The 17,182-nt window shown below is 39.9% G+C and overlaps 1 protein-coding gene across 1 annotated transcript; it reads right to left on the bottom strand.

The window, feature by feature from the left end:
* On the bottom strand, nt 1-15,645 carry LOC101724458 (klotho). The gene is given in 7 exon segments (XM_021251513.2): nt 1-444; nt 446-694; nt 696-2,227; nt 2,230-2,817; nt 2,820-2,924; nt 3,647-3,700; nt 15,624-15,645. Coding segments are annotated over 7 exon segments (2,994 nt in total).
* Between the last annotated feature and the right edge of the window lie 1,537 nt (nt 15,646-17,182).

Raw genomic sequence — 17,182 nt, forward strand, 5'->3', positions numbered from 1 at the left:
CTATTTGCAACTTCTTCTGCCTTTCTTAGAGTAGTAAAACATAAGGGAAAGGGAAACAATAAAAGCAAAAAATAGAAAAGCAATGAAAGCCAGTAAAGACTTTCAGGTGTGAAAGAAGCTGCATTCAGTGTACATGGTATATTCTTCTGGACAAATCCTTCCCAGAGTTTCAGGGCCCAGGAAACTGTTGTTGTCAATAATTTTCCTGTAACTTTTCATGGATGGTTTTGGCTCAAACAGATTTGCAGCATAATGATAAAAGCCAAACTTTGGAGCTGAGCGATCATTAAATGAATAAGCAAAGTATCCACAAAGATTGATACCATCCAATACATAAGTTTTCAGAGCTTCATTTACATAATTTTGTAGGTAATACATCCTCAGCTTGTCTTGCTGCTCGTGTGGATCATCGTTGATCCCATTGGCAATTATACACAGGGGAGGTCTCTGTACTTCATCTTCAGCCTCTGTACTTCATCTTCAGCCAGTTCAGCACTCTGCCCAGCCCCCAGGGCATCACTGCCACCTGGCTGGGGGAGTTGAGCCAAGCAATGTCGGTCATTTCTTGCACTTCTAGGTAGTTGTATTTTAAGGGATCTTCTTTTTCCCAGTCGACAAGGATGGTGGTGTAATGGCTTAGGGCTAAAAAGTCAAAGGAAACTTGGATTAACTTTTTTTCCTCTTCAGTGAAAAAAAGGGAGAAGAAAATTGCTTCTTTGGTTCAGCCAGTCCCTCATCATGCGTAGATAATCCCCAGAGCCGAAAATGGGCTCAGCCAGCCAGCCAGCCAATGTCAAATTCCAACACTCTCTCTCGGCCACTTCCTTGTCCTTTTGGAACAAAGGGCAGGCTGGTTCTATCCAATCAGCCTGCAAGGCTATGGATATTTTACCTTTCTGGGCGGGTCTAAACTTTTCATCATACAGGCTCCAACCGAGTGCATGAGCCTTCAGAAGGTGATGCCCCACGTGGTGGGTCAGGTTGCGCATGTACGGCTCGTTCATCATGATCTAGAACTTGATGTGGTGGCCCAGCTCTTCAAAGCAGAGTCTGGTGTACTCTACAAAGGCCAGGGCGGTGCAAGTGTTCTCCCAGGCTCCCTGCTTGGCCAGGGGACCTGGCAGGCTGTGGTGCTGGGCCGCAGGCTGCCACAGGGCTACCCCAGGCTTGATGTTGACACAGAGCAGCTCACTGACCACACAGCGGTAGTAGTGCAAGACTGTGCTGTTCACCTGGGACAGGTTACCCAGGGGGAGGATTAAAGCCTAACCCAGAGAGAAGTGAAAATGCCTGATGTGCATTTCCTGCAGTAGGGCAATCTGGGGCCAGATGGCAGTGAAAGCAACACAGTAGGATTTCTGCTTCTTGGCTGCAACTCCATCCACTTTAATAAGCCTCTTACTGTGATGGACGTCCCACAGGTAAATGTTCGGGTCGATAAACTGAGACACAGTGGTGTCTACTTGAATGTAGTTGTCAACAACTCCCCAAGCAAAGTCACAGGGAAATGTCCCTTCTAGGGGTTGGTTTTCAGGTAAAGGAGGAAAGCCATTGCTCTCTATTAGCTTTTGGTAGAACAAGGCTGAAGACTTTGGCAACAATTTCTTATCCTGGCTCAAAAAGTCGACATCAAAGAGTTCACGTCGGATGCTGTAGCCTCTGTGCCATTTGAAACCATCCATGAGGGCCCGTGCTGTGTACCCAATGACATCAACCCCATCCAGCCTGATGGCTTTTAAGCTTTCCATTATGAACTTTTTTAGGTGATACATATATTCGGTGCCATCTTTCTTGGTGGTCCCTGAGACAAACCAGCCACTTTCCACAATAAATATTTCAGGATGATTATATTCAAGGTCAATCCAGGAGAGGAGTTGCCTCAGGCTGGGAAATTCTAGTTGGTGGAACTTCATGTGGGGCTCCAATAGCTGAAAGCTCAATGTTGGTCCAAAGGAAAGTGAAAAAAAGTCAGCTGTTCCCTTGATGAACTTTTTCTCAGATTCAGTAAAATCAGACAGAAGAGATGAAAGGTTACTCTTCATGTTATCAGGATAATCACCATCAATAAATACAGGTTTGGCAAACCAGCCTAGGACAAAGTCAAGAGATTTTTGACATTTTTTGATGTAGTGGTCAGTCATTCTTTGAGGAGTGCTCCAGTAGGAACCTGGGGCAATGAACACCTGGCCTCCCTGAGTTGGACGAAAGGAAGTATTGTAGAATGTCAGATTTTGGCATGAACCAGAGGAAGGATGTGTGCCACCAGGTACCTGAGCCGCGGGCTGCCCCAGACTCCCGGGGCCAGGCGCCCAGCAGCATAGCAGTGCCAGACCACTACGTAGGAGTTGTTGACCGTGATTCAGTATTTGACTTGGCCGCCGAAGTGGCGGAAGCAGAGCTCGGCATAATCCCTGAAGTGGTCGGCCAGGTCACGGTTGGCCCAGCTCCTGCAGCCTCTCCCTCAGGTGCCGGTAGTAGCATAGCGCCGGCCCTCGAGGTTGGGGGCGCCCGCGCTGCCATTGGGAAACACCCGCGCCCACGAGATGGAGAAGCGGCAGTGGATGACCCCAAGCTCGCGTAGCCTCTCGGTGTCTCGGAAGAAATTGTTGTAGCCGTCGCTGGCCACATCCCCAGTGGCAGGGGGGAAAGGTGACTGGGCACCCGGGGGCCGATGGGTGAACGTGTCCCAGATGAACGCGCCCTTGGCGTGCTGCCTCCAGCCACCTTCGGGCTGGTAGGCGGCGCTGCCCACGGCCCAGAGGAAGCGGTCGGGGAAAGTATCGTGGAGGCCAGCGGCGTCAGGGACCGCAGGACGCCGAAGCCGGCCCAGGTCTGCGCGCCGTCTCCGGGCTCAGGGCCAGCAGCAGGAGCAGTGGTGGCAGCGGCGGCCGCGGGCGACGCGGGCGGGCATGCTGCGCGGACCCCTTTTTATTTTTTATTTTGAGATAGGGTCTCACTAATTTGCCCATGCTGGCCTCAAACTTGAAATCCTGCCTCAGCCTCCTTAGTAGCTAGGATTACAGATATGTGCCTCTGCACATAGCCCCATTTATTTAATTTATTTTTTTGAGAGACGTTTCTACTCTAGATATTTGATATGGGAATTAGGAATCGCTTCACCCTACTGCTGAAACTCTATCTCTTACCAATATGGATACAGCTTTCACGAAATATGTGTATCATAATTTAACACCCTCCTCAACGTGCTCTTATATCTCTATCTTTATGTTCATCATCATTTTTATTTCCACTGGATCATTTCCATATCCTCATCAGCACACAAAAGTGCTATGAGACACCATCTTTTAAAAACCCACACAAGGGGTGGGGATTTAGCTCAGTGGTTCTGGCACCTGCTTCGAAAGCGCAAGGTCCCGAGTTTGAGCCCCAGTACCAAAAAACAAAACAAACAAAAACCCACACAAAATAAATGTCTTTCTTTTATTGTTTACCCCTGTAGGGGACAGAGAAAGGGGACTTACTAGAACTCCTGCAGTGAATCCTAGTCTCCTGTGAGCCATGACAGCACAAGGTGAATTAATTAATAAAGACAAGAAACGAGCTTAGAGAAGAAGCTGAATTTTGGGCCTGATCAATGCTGCTCTGGGCAGCAAAGATGAAAGACTCCGAGCTCAGCTCGCCATACCTTTATTCGGGACATCAGGAGTAAGAGATCCCTCAGAGGGCAGCGGAGATAATCCTAGAACAATGACGAATTTATGCAGATGAAGATTTTGTTCCTCACCAGGATGTCTTCAGCTGGTATAATCCTGCCCTGGAGCATCACAGCATCACTTGTCCATTGAGGTTTTAGCTGTGACTGGGGGCAAAAATGGAGTTATGTCTTGACATGCCATAGCTGGACTGTAGGCAGGAAAACTAGGCCTAATCATAATTTAATTGTGAAATTATTTTCTCTAAAATTATGTAGAATTGCTCCTGACAGACCCCTTTCTGATTAAGGCTCTTTTCTCTGTTCTCCTTTCTAGGAAAAAAAAAAAGTCTTCTCTATGCTAGCTCTTGGAAGGTCCCCAGCATTTAATTAATTCCCATGAACACCTTACATGTCCTGTAGGCAACATTAACATAGTTGATTATTCCCTTAAAAAGAAAGATCTTCATTAGTTTGGAGACATGACATTCTCCTTGTTTCCCACCTATATCATAAACTGATCCTTCTTATATTTCTTTTTTGCTTGTTTCTTTTTGTTTTTTGAGACAGAGTCTCGCTATATAGTTCAGGTTGGCCTTGAACTGACTATGTAGCCCAGGCTGGCCTCAAACTCAAAGCAATCCTCCTGCCTCAGCCTCCCAAATGCTGGGAATACAGGTGTGCACCACCACGCCTGGCTTCTTTCTTATATTTCTTATCTTTAAGTATTGACTTAGGGCTCAGACCTTTCCATTATCTATATTCATATCCTGTAAGGAGTTAGCAAACTCCGTCTGTAAAGGACCAGAGAGTAAATATCTTGAGTTTTTCAGATCATATGGTTATTTATTTTTTATTGCATTTCAATAATTTTATTGAAAGGTATATCTCTTAGTACCAAACATAAAGGTAGTTGGTTAGTTACCTCTGCCAACTCAAAATTAATACTGATGTAAAAAAAAATTAATACTGATGTTTTCAAAATATTGAAATATATTAGCCTTATGGTAAAACTGAAGTTATCCACAAAATATGGTTTACAAAAAGTTAAAGGTAGAATATACTGTGGTTCTTTGGTTTATTTTTCAATGCTTATTTATCTGTAACATGATGCCAAGATTGGTTATATCCATTCTGGATAGACTCAGGCTTCAGGCTATACTAACTGTTTACAAAACTCATAATATATGTACATCTCCTTACATTGATTGGTTCACAATCGTCATATGGTTATTGTTGTAAGTCAAGAATGTACAGTATCTAAATGAATGTTGGATTGACCATTGTAATGATAGCTACCTTTATTCGGTGCCCATTATGTGCCTCACATTGCTTAATAAGCAATAATTTGCAACTCAGTATTTCACCATAATTACCTATGTTAGCTTTCTATTACTGTGAAAATTGTCTGAGAGAATAAATTGTTGTGGTTTAGATCTTAAATGTCTCCCAAAAGTCTTATGTGTTTGGAAGGTCATTGGATCAAGAGGGGCACTATACATATCAGTGGATTCATCCATTGATGAGTCCAGTAGCTGAATGTGCTGTTAGGAGGTGGGTCCCTGGGGGCATAACCTGGAAGGGTGTATTCTTGTCCATGGTCTCTGTCTGTCTGTCTCTATCTGTCTCTCTCTCCTTCCTGGCTTTTATCAGGTGAGCAGCTACCCTTGGCCATACCCTTCTACTATGCCACTTCTCTCATGGAGTCAGCTGACCATGGACTGAACCCATTGGAAACTGAGCCAAATAAACCTTTCTGCTTTGAGTTGTGGGTGTCAGATATTTTGTGCCAGTGACAGGAAAGTAGCTAATACTTAAACTTGAAAGGAGGAAAGGTTCATTTTGGCTCATAGTTTCAGAAGTTTCAGTCCAAGGTTGCTTGGCTCTGTTGCTTTGGGCTTTTAATGGCACAGTACATCATGGTACAACACTCGGAGAAAAAGGCTCATTCTCCTCATAATGGCTATAAAAATAGAAAGGGGCTGGGGTCCCAATATTACCTTCAAGGCCCACCTCCAATGACCTAACTTCCTTCTAATAGGCCTCACCTCCTAAAAGTTTCACTATGTTCCAATAGAGCCATGGGCAGAGGACAAAGCCTGTGGACACATGAGCCGTTGGGGGACACTCAGGATCCAAACTAAAGCATTATCTGAGCATTACTGGGTCTTCAAGGGAGGAAAATTTCTCTTCCTGCACAGTGGAAGACTGTGAGTTGTATTTTGAAAGGTCTGTATATTTCTACAACTCCTGTGTCTAATTTTGTTTGGAAGTCAGGATTTTCATAGTCTCAAGGCTCAGGCAAACCTCTTTTTTTGGTATTAATATCAATATTAAGCCTTTGCTGACAACTTGGATTAGGGAAGGGGAGAAGTAGAGAGAGGGGTGCTCAGTAGGGAGTGAGGGAAGATGAGGACAGCTTCTCAGCAGGGTCGAAGAAAGAGGAGGTTATTTATTTATTGATATCTGGTGATTAAACTCACAAAGTAAATTTTGAGATACAGCTGCACACAGAATGGAGATAGTGATTAGAACTAATTACTGTTGTCATAGATGTTTTGCATTTCTGTAGCACTCTATATTTACAAAGAATTTTGTAATCATTTATTAACTCTCCCCCACCACAGCCTTGTGACATAGACAACATTTGTATTCATTCTGGGAATAATCTGAGCTATGTACAAGGATTGAGGAGTCAGAATGTTCATTGCAGTCCTTTTACACACTGTGTGCTTTGAGAATCCAAATAATAAGAACTTGAACATTATTTTACTCTGTAATTCTATTATAAAGAATAACTTATGGGGCTGGGGATTTAGCTCAGTGGTTCTGCCCCCTGCCTCACAAGGTAAGGACCCGAGTTCGATCCCCAGTACCAAAAAAAAAAAAAGAATAACTCATGAAGATAGTTCAGGTTTTGCTAAATTGAAAAACATGTTTATAGGCACTTAATCACAGTACTAACCTCTCTAAACTTCAGTTTCCTCCAGGACTTTTAGAAATAAACTTAATAATAGAGTTATATCATAGAATATTTCCATGTCAAATGCTTAATATAGAGCCTAGATATTTGCTTAATAAATATTTTCCATTATAATTGGCATAAGAAAAATCTATATATTTATTCTTATTCCCTCTGCTAGATTTCTTTAGTGTTCCTAACTATGAATAATGCTCTACACAGATTTTATTCAATTATTCAGCAATATTTAGCAGGTGACTAGAATTTATCAGACATTGTTCTTAAAGCCAAAGAACAAACAAGCAAAGAGTTCCTACTCTTATGAAACTTGTATTCCAGGGTAAAAGCAAGGGATTCATGTTTTCATGGTGTAGAGGCTTACATTCTAGAGGGAGTTGGGCTGGAATAAGGAGAAAAACATGCAGTGATTAGACTGTATTTAGAAAATGTGGAGAAATTTTTCTAAAATTTTATATAGAATAGTATTTTGTGATAGGCAAATATATATGCATGATATTCATTTTATATAAAATTATTTGAGTATGTAAATATTTTAAGGTATACTTATGAATTATAAAATACTTGAATGCAATGTTATTTTATTTATCAACTAATGGTGCCACTGCTGTAGTTGGTATCTGGGATGTTGCCCAAAGGCTCATGTGTTAAAGGCCTGGTCCCCTGCTTGGCCCTATTGGGAAGTGGTGGAACCTTTAGAGGTGGTGTTAGTGGGGGATCTTTAGGTCATTGGTAGTGTATTCTCAAAGGGATTTGTGGAAGCCTAATCTCTCCTTTTTCTCTTCTCCTCCCTGGTGATCAGTGAGTGTTTTTTTTTCCCCCATTGAGTTTATTGGTACATTTTAGGTATAAAATACAGTTACGTTCATCATTGGGATCTTGTACCATTACATGAGTATCTTGGCTCTTATTTTTTTTCCCTTCCCTCGCCCTCCCTTCACCTCCTCCACCCCTCCCTATTTGCAAAGACTTTGTTTCCACTTTTTTCTTTTCCCTTTTTTTCCTTTCCCCTACCCCTCCCACTTCCGCTGCTCCTTTAGATCTTTTCTTCCTATTACACAATATCAATTATACATTTTTAAATTACAGTATCAAGATCTAGGAGACATTACCACAGATTTTACAGAATTTAAAAGGATATAGAAAGCATATTACAAAAATCTTTTTTGAAATAAATTTGACAACTTCTAAAAAGTACCTTGGAAGACAAATTAATGAAACTAACTCTGGAGGAAATATAAAATTTGAATAGCACCTATTAAAGAAAGTATATTCCTAGCTTGAAAACCTACCTATATGACAACAGGAGGCTCATATACATTTTAACTGATAAATTATATCAAACAAAGCAGAAAAAAGAAGGAACACTTCTCCCCTCATTTTAGGAACTCAACATTGTGCTAATCTTAAAACTGGATAAAGATAATAGAAGAAAAAAGTATGAACATAGAAATTTAACAAAATAAACTAATAGAAGTCAGATCTGGTAGTATGTAGAAAGCGGTTTTGTTATAGGGATGGCAGTGTTGGTTCAGCATTGGAAGATCCACCCCCGAAAGTCATCATTTTAACAGAGGAAAGGAAAAAGCCATATGATCCTGTCACTAGTTGGAGAAAAAGTATTAGACTAAATTCTATAGCTGTTCATGGTCAAAGCTATCAGAAGACTAGAAGTAGAACAGAAACTTCTCAACATATTAAAGACATGTACTCCATACTTCCAGTGAGAACACCTTATATGAATGGAGAAGATACAATGCTTTCTCCTTAAGGTGGGGAACAAGGGCAGATATGCTTACTCTTTATCTGTCCATTAAACTTTGAAACCTAGGCCCCACCAAAATAGTCTGGCAATAAAAATGACACAATTAGGATAGGATTGGCAAGGTAGAAGCAAAATCTTTATATTAGATGAAATGATCATCTGCAGAGAAAATACTAAGAAATCTCTAGGAGCCCCTAGAACTTGTATTTGAATTTAGCAGGATTAGAAAACACAAGGTATATATAAAAATTCAGGTCTGTGTATACTTGCTATAAATGAAGAATTGGATATTGAAATTTAAAAGTTATGTAGGAGTACAAAGGACCTAGAAAAGTTAAAAAAAACAGTGTTGGAAGATGTCTAATACCTAATTTTAAGACTTCTTCTAAAGCTACAGTAATCAAGGCAGTGTTGGTGTAAGGAAAGACATATAGATCATTTGAATAAAACAGAGAATCTAGAAGTAGAACCAAACATATATGGTCCACTGAGTTTTGAAAGATTATTGAACATTAGCATTTTATAGAATATAAACTCAATTCAAGAGCTGAGAAAGAGACAGTGTCTTCAGCAAATGGCACTAGAACACCTGGTATCCATATATAAAAAATTAACCTCAACCCTTTATTTCCATACCTGAAAATAACTTGAAGGGATCTATGAACCTAAATATGAAAGCCTAAAAGTATAAAACTTTAAGAAGAAATTATAAGGGAAAATATTTATGAATTCAGGGTAGGCAAGAACTACCTAGGATACAAAAAACATGATGTATAAAAGAAAAAAATTGATAAATGAGATTCCATCAAAATTTAGAACTTTAAATGACATCATTAAAATGAAAAGTAGTCCTTAAGCAGACCATATTTACAATGCATATAACCTATGACCAGAATATATAAAGAACTCTTACAGCTCATTCATAGACAACCCAATTAAAAAGTAGACATAAGAAGATGATAAATAGCCAGTATAGCACAAGGAATGGTGTGTAACTCTAGAATCAGAAAAATACTAATCAGTACAATAATAAGATTGAATTCTACACTCATTAGGGAGATGAAGTCAAAAGTTTTAAAAGCCTTGTCATGACTTTTTCTTTTCATTGGATTCTCTCCCTATGGGTTTAATTTGTCATGCCCAATGGATTCATTCTGCTGGGTTTCCTGGGGTTGTGATCCTCATTGTCTTTTCCTAGGGTATTGTTTAAAATTTTTTGGAGTGATGGTTTGGTATTCATGAAGATCCTGAGGTGCTCCTTATCATGAAAGTATCTTATTTCTCCATCAATTTTGAAAGATAGTTTTGCAGGGTCCATCAATCTAGGTTGGAGGCTGTTTTCCTTTAGGGCTTGAAATACATCACTCCAAGCTCTTCTTGCCTTGAGGGTTTGCATTGAGAAGTCTGCTGTGATTCTGATGGGCTTTCCTTTGTATGTGAGTTGTTTCTTTTCTCTCACTGCTTGTAGAATTTTATTCTTCTGTTGGATTTCTGGAATCCTAACTATTATATGCCTATGCGTAGATTTGTTTTGATCAAGGCTAGCTGGAGTCCATACATGCCTCACTGTATGTCAAGTTCTTTTCCCCTCCTTGGGAAGTTTTCTGCCATAACTTCTGTGAACAGTTTTTTTATATCATCTGCACTCTCTCCTCTTTCTTCATTGACTCCAATCAGTCTTATGTTATTCTTCTTTGCATCATCTAGCAGCTGCTGGATTGATTTCTCATGTTCCCTTACAATTTTAAAGCAATTTTTCTTTTCCTGGTCACTAATTGCAACCTTATCTTCTATATGTGAAATTCTATCCTCACATTGGTTCATTCTGCTGCTCAGACTTTCGATGGGAGTTTTTAATCTCCTGGAAATCTGTTTGCATCTATTTTATGGATTCCATTTGTTTCCTATGTTGGGATTCCATCACGTTCCTCAGATCCTCTATTTTTTTTATCTGTGTCCTCTCTAGAGTTATTAATCATGTCTAGCACCATGAGCACAATCTTTGCTGTTATCTGAGTAATTATTTCTGATTTCATTTTTCCCAGATCCTCTTTTTTTGCCAGTTCAGAGAGTCCAGGTGGTTGAGTATCAGATTGTTCCATCTCGTTTCCCTTTGGGGTTGCTGTAGGTGATCCGGAAGTCTGTTTTTGAGGCTTATTTATGTGTCTTTTCATTTCTATGGGGGTGGGGTGGGGCTTGGGGTGCTTCTGGCTCCCGTGAGGCTCACCTTCTCTGCCCTAGGAATGTGGGATGGTGGTGGGGGAGTGATCAGTGAGTGGTTTTGCTCTGCCATGTATTCGTGCTACAATGTAATGCCTCACCACAGACCTAAAAGAAATGGAGGCCACCAATCATGGATTGGAACCTCTGAACTGGAGAGCCAAAATAAACATTTTTTCTTTATGTTTACTATCTCAGGTGTTTGTTATAGTAACAGATATCATACTGGTTTTTTCCTAAAAACCATGACTCTTCACTTGGGCCTACAGATAGATTACAATAGGTAACTAAAGATAGAATAAGCTTGACCTTTATTTTTCAATCCTTTTTAAAATTTTAATTCTTAAAAAGGTACGATTCTAGTTGCTGATTCTTTGTGCTAGTTCCCATGCTACTGAGGATTTCTTCATAGTTTTTTCCTATGCCAATGTCTTTGAGAGTTCTACCTAACTTATCTTCCAGCAAGTTTAGTGTTTCTGTCTTTATATTTAGATCTTTAATCCACTTTGATCTTAGTTTAGTGCGCGGTGATAGGTATGGGTCTAGTTTTAATCTTTCGCAGGTTGAAATCCAGTTTTTCCAACACCATTTATTAAATAGGCTATCTTTCCTCCAATGAGGGTGGTTGGCTCCTTTGTCAAAGATGAGGTGGCTAAGTATGTCTGGAGTTGTTTCTGCATCTTCTAATCTATTCCACTGATCCTCAGGTCTGTGTCTTTGTCAGTACCATGCTGTTTTTATCACAGTGGCTTTGTAGTATAGTTTCAAGTTGGGGATTGTGATACTCCCTGCCATGTCTCTGTTGCCTAGAATTGCTTTTGCTATTCTGGGTCTCTTCTTGCTCCAAATGAATTTTTGGATTTTTTTCTCGAGGTCTATGAAGTATTCTGCTGGGATCTCAATTGGAATTGCATTAAATCTATATAGCAGTTTTGGAAGTATGGCCATTTTCACTATATTGGTTCTTCCTACCCAGGAACAAGGGATTTCTTTCCATTTTCTTATATCCTCTTTGATCTCTTTTCTCAGAGTGCTGTATTTCTCAATGTAGAGGTCTTTTGCTTTCTTTGTTAGATTGATTCCTAGATATTTCATTTTTTTGGATACTATTGTGAAGGGTATTGTTTCCCTAATTTCTGTCTTAGTGAATCTGTTGTTCGTGTAGAGGAAAGCTATTGATTTTTGTTTTGACCTTGTATCCAGCTACTTTACTGAATTTGGTTATTAAGTCTAGAAGTCCTTTGGTGGAGTTCTTGGGGTCCTCTATATAAAGTATCATGTCATCTGAAGATAATGACAAATTGACTTCTTCATTTCCTATCTTTATTCCTTTTATTTCTTTCTCTTGTCTAATTGCCGTGGCTAATGTTTCCAAAGCTATATTGAACAGGAGTGGTGATAGTGGACATCCTTGTCTTGTTCCTAATTTTAGCATGAAGGTTTTTAGTTTTTGACCATTTAGTATGATGTTGGCTGTTGGTTTTTCAGAGATAGCTTTTATTAAGGTGAGATAAAGACCATCTATTTCCAATTTTCTGCAGGGTTTTTTTTATATCATGAATGGGTATTGAATTTTTTGAAATGCTTTTTCTGCATCTATTGAGATGATCATATGGTTTTTGTCCTTGACTCTGTTGATATAGTGTATTACATTTATTGATTTACATATGTTGAACCATCCTTGCATCCCTGGGGTAAATTTCAGGGATTGGTCAGGTTGTATGATCTTCTGCACTGTAAGAGAAGCCACCAACAGAGCTAAGAGACAACCTACAATGTGGGAAAAATTTTTTACCAGCTGTTCCTCAGACAAAGGTCTACTATCTAGAATATATAAAGAATTGAAAAAAATCAGACATCCCAAATTTAAAGACCCAATCCGAAAATGGGCATCTGAAATGAACAGACATTTCTCAGACAAAGAAGTAAAAGCAGCAAATAAACATATGAAAAAATGTTCAACATCACTGGTCATTCGAGAGATGCAAAAGAAAACAATGCTGAGATTCCACCTCACCCCAGAAAGAATGGCTGCTATCAAGAAATCAGCCAATAACAAATGCTGGAAGGGCTGTGGGGAAGGGGAACCTTTCTTTCTTGTTGGTGGGAGTGCAGAGTGGTGCAGCCACTGTGGAAATCAATATGGAGATACCTCAAACAACAAGGATTAGAAGTCCTATTTGACCCAGCTATTCCTCTGCTGGGTATCTTCCCAAAATAATTAAAAGAATCATACCACAGTGATGTATGCTCACCCATGTTTATAGCAGCACAGTTTGTAATAGCTAAAACTTGGAAACAGCCCAATTGCCCATCAACTGGAGACTGGATAAAGAAGATACAGTTTTTTAATAAAATGGAGTACTGCTCAGCCATAAAGAATGAGAAGCTAGAGACATTTATAGCAAAATGGATGCACATTGAGGAGATACTCAAGTGAAATAAATAGGACACACATGTGTAAATACCAAATAGTTTCTCTGGCATGAAAAACTAAAAATGTAAATAAGGATCAAAATGTATAATTAATATTGTGCAACAGGAAGAAAAGCTCTAAAGGAGTAGGGGAAGTGGGAGGGGTAAGGGAAAGGAAAGAAGGGAAAAGAAAAAATCTGAGAAAAGGAAAATAATGGAAACAAAATCTCTGTAAATAGGGAAGGGTGGAGGGGGTGAAGGGAGGGCAGGAGAATAGGGAAAAAATAAGAACCAAGATAGGTTATGTAAAGGTACATGTTCCCAATGATGAATGTAACTGTGTTGTATACCTAAAATGTACCAATAAATTTAATGGAAAATAAATAAATTCTCAATTCTTTAGATATAGGTATATTAATCAGTTAGGAAAATTAGCAAACCGAGTTTTATTATCCTTAATTTTACTTAAGCTGTCATGTCTACAGAAGTATTGTAGGCCACACCTTGCTACTCCACACCATGCCATGCTCTTCTGGAACATGCAGCTATTGGGATCCTCCTGGGATTGTAAACTCAGCTTCAGTAATGCATTAAACAGGCGGAGTTTAAAATAAAAGAAGATAATTTATTTGAAAAATGATGAAAAAGAAAGATGATAGACAGTTACCTTGACAAAGTAGGGGGCATCAGAGGTGAATACCTATGGAGTTTTGTTCTCAGCTCCTTTTTATTTAGGGGGATTCCCCTCCTCCCCCATATAGGTACCTGGAAGTTTTCAACATCTGATTGGCTCTCTGGCTCTCTTTGATCCTAAACTGAGCACCTCTATGTACATTCCTTCTGGCCAATTGATTTCTTCCTGTCCCTATGTGATGGATAAGTGTGTGTGGGAGAGCCTTATAGAAAGGTAACTTAAAGCTAATGATTAAGTAAAGACGACTTGCGTGTTTTGTATATTAAGTAAGAGTCCTTAGGTGCCTGGTCTTTATCTCATTTGCATTGTGGGGTGAGGGGCCCCTGATTATCCTGGCCTTTCACATTCCTGGCTACCTCCCTGTTTTGCCTGTTGACTTTTCTGGAACCTTTCCATGTCTGGTTTCTCTCGCTCTTTACCTTTTTTTTCTAATTGCTGGAGTCTAACTGCAGAGGCAAAAGCTGCTTTAGTGAGGTTTTCTATTAATTTCTTTAATCAAGCTTAATGAGACCCTATTTTATCCTTTTTCCTGTCTATGACCTCTTGTCCCTACATAGCCTATCTTACCCCTTTCAAGACTGAGGACACTAAGATAAGAAAAACTAAATTAATTTTCAGGATTTACAGCGATATCAATTACCAGCTTTTATAGCACCCAGTTCTAGATTCCTGCCTCAGAGTGAGACCTAGAAGTCTCCAGCCATTATCTGGAATCTATGATCTCTTAGACCCAAGAAGCAGAATCTGAGAATGAATCTGACTGAGACTGTGACACACAAAAAAATCAGCGGAACTGTCCTTCATACCATAAAGATTCCTTCATAGCTGTGGAAACCAAAACTGAAATAATGATTGAAGACCTTGGCCCCCTTCAGCTAATCCTGAAAATTTGGCCTCCTGCTTTTGTGAGCAGGTTTGAGGCAGGAGACTTGGGTGTAGCTAAGACTAACTGGGAAAGTAGGCGTGATCTGTTAATTACAAAATCTAAGAACACATGCGCTCAGTGCATGGACTTTTCCCAAAAACTCCAGCAAATTTTTTGATAGGATGGCCCAGACCTGACACCAGCCTCAGGATGGGAAATACAAAAAGGACAATTGGCCTTGAGCTTAGGGCTACTGTGTTCTTTCACTTTTGTCCTACACAGTGTATTTATTTTTCTACTTTTACTTGGCCCAAACTTGCTCTGCAGAGCCTGTTTCTTTCCCTAACTTCAATAAATGTAAAACCTTGCTACTATTTGTACTTGTCTTGACCAATTCTTTGTTAAGAAAGAACCTAGAAACCACCTCTAGGAGGCTCCAGCACCCCAAAACCCAGTAACAAGTTGATCTGATCCTCTTCATCTGAGTGTGCCCCCTCCAGCTACTCAAGCTGGAGTCTTTTTCCTATCTTCTCTCTTACTTTCCAGTGAAAGCTTTTGCCTGTAAATTACACTGTCACTTTAGTTTTAATTTCCATTTACTTTCCACTAAAGCAAGGGTCCACTTTAGTCAGTGGCAGTTAGGCTAGGCTACTGAGATTATGGGTAAAATTTACTGAAAGGTAATCATGACACTCTTTTCCCTGATATTTCATACAGTAGGATCCCTGAGAAATACAACTATAAGAAGCCAGCCCATCTGCCCTCTGAAGAACTTCAGGGCTGGAAGAGATTACTGTCATCATGTTATAGCCACTTAGGTTCATAGGCTCAGGTTTGTTTGCTTGCCATTGACCAAATCAAAGGAGGCCATATATTTTGGTAGAAAAGAAAAAGAATTTATTCAAAGCTAGCTCTGAGGAGATGGAGGGGCCCATTTGCCTCAAATCTGACCTTATACAGGTGGGTAAGAGTCCTTCATAGAAAAGAACAGAGGGGAGGGGGAGCACAGAGAGACAATGCAGATCTCCACACCTGCTTTATCACTGCTAGCCATCTTTGATTCTTTCCTCTTTCTTGCGGGGAGGAACCTGTGCTCAGGCCTCCTGGTGCTCTGCACATTCTGTCACTTAGGCTGAGGGGAAGAAGTGCTAGTTATGTGCTCAACAGGAGGAAGTTTAGAGAAATTGCTTATCTCTAAAAGGAAAAATCTAACTTTTAAAGTTTCATTTTGCAATAATAACTAACTCCCCTTTTCATCCTTGAGGCTTTTACAAGATCCTTGCTGCCCTAGAATGGAAAAAATGGGCTCCATTTCCTGACAGTTTGGCATGCTGTAGGGTTTCAGCTAGCTCAGTGGGATGACAGCAGTAAGAATACAGCAGATAAATGCACACTGACCTTCCTTAGGCCAGAGTCTGCTTTGAAGGGATGAGGTAAAAAGGGGTAGGGACATATTGGCTACACAGAAAAAATTACGTAAAGTGAATAGGCTGAAGCTAGATTAAATCCATGGGACATGCCATGTGCCTGAAGACCAGAGAGATGGTTCTAGAAGTAAAGAGGAAAACTAGATCCTCATAGTTTTTTTTTACCCTCAGAAGATTTCTAGGGAAATAGCTGCACATATCCCACAATATAAAGAATTACAAATTCCTTTCCTTTAGGATATTAGCTTATGAGTTGAGATGAAATCCAGATCCCTTCAAAGACAATCTTAAACTAGTTTTGAGTTCTGCAGACTGAGAGTCTGGCCTCTTGCTCTCTTTTCCAACTTTCATCAATGTCTTCCCAGGCTGGGTTCTTGGCTGGAAACACCTCCAATTGGGATCCAGTTTCTCAATTTAATTCTTGCCCTTCAGATGTTGAAACAAGTTATGAATAACTTTTAGGTTCTTAAGATTAGCATTAGATTTATAAATCTGTAAAAGATGTCAACAAGGTCTTCTTCCAGTTATTCTCTATGTCCCTGATCCTGTCTGAAGAGTTCATTAATTTTTGTCCTGCTTAGATTGTCAGTTCCCTGATAGCAAGATTCCATAAATATGTCTCACAATTACTAGAAATCTTCATAAATCCTAAAAATAGATTTCTGTGATCTTTTTTCTTCATTCTAGATCCCTTCTTGACATAACCCTTGATTCTGCTCTGTTGGTAATGCCTAGCCATGAATCCACCAGCTCTCTATTCTGGACACTGGTCCTGAAAGATTTCAGGTGTATCCTTTAGTGAGGAGGCTTCTGTACCTGCCCTTCTGTAAGAAATCCTGTAAACAAAAATGATAAATCACTTCAGGAGACAAGTCTCAAATGGTGTGTCAGATTTCAGGCTTCTGCTGTTTTAATGAAGGAAATTCAAGGAGGTCATCGCTCACAAGCAGAGACCCAAGGCAGGAGGCTACAGCAGCACTGCTACACAAAGAAACTTGTGCAAACAAGTGACTTTTCCCACATGCTGAGAACTTAAACTTCAGGTCTGGCTAAGACCCAGACATTTTAAGGAGATGACCAACAATTTCTATTCTGCATTTAATGTGAAAATGCTAATTTCACTTGATAAAGAGAAGTGCTAAAATAGTATTCTTCATTCTTGTA

This window comes from Heterocephalus glaber, unplaced genomic scaffold, assembly GCF_053883595.1.
Source record: "Heterocephalus glaber isolate CG9 unplaced genomic scaffold, H.glaber_assembly_v1.0 deba00001481, whole genome shotgun sequence".
Classification (NCBI taxonomy): domain Eukaryota; kingdom Metazoa; phylum Chordata; class Mammalia; order Rodentia; family Bathyergidae; genus Heterocephalus; species Heterocephalus glaber.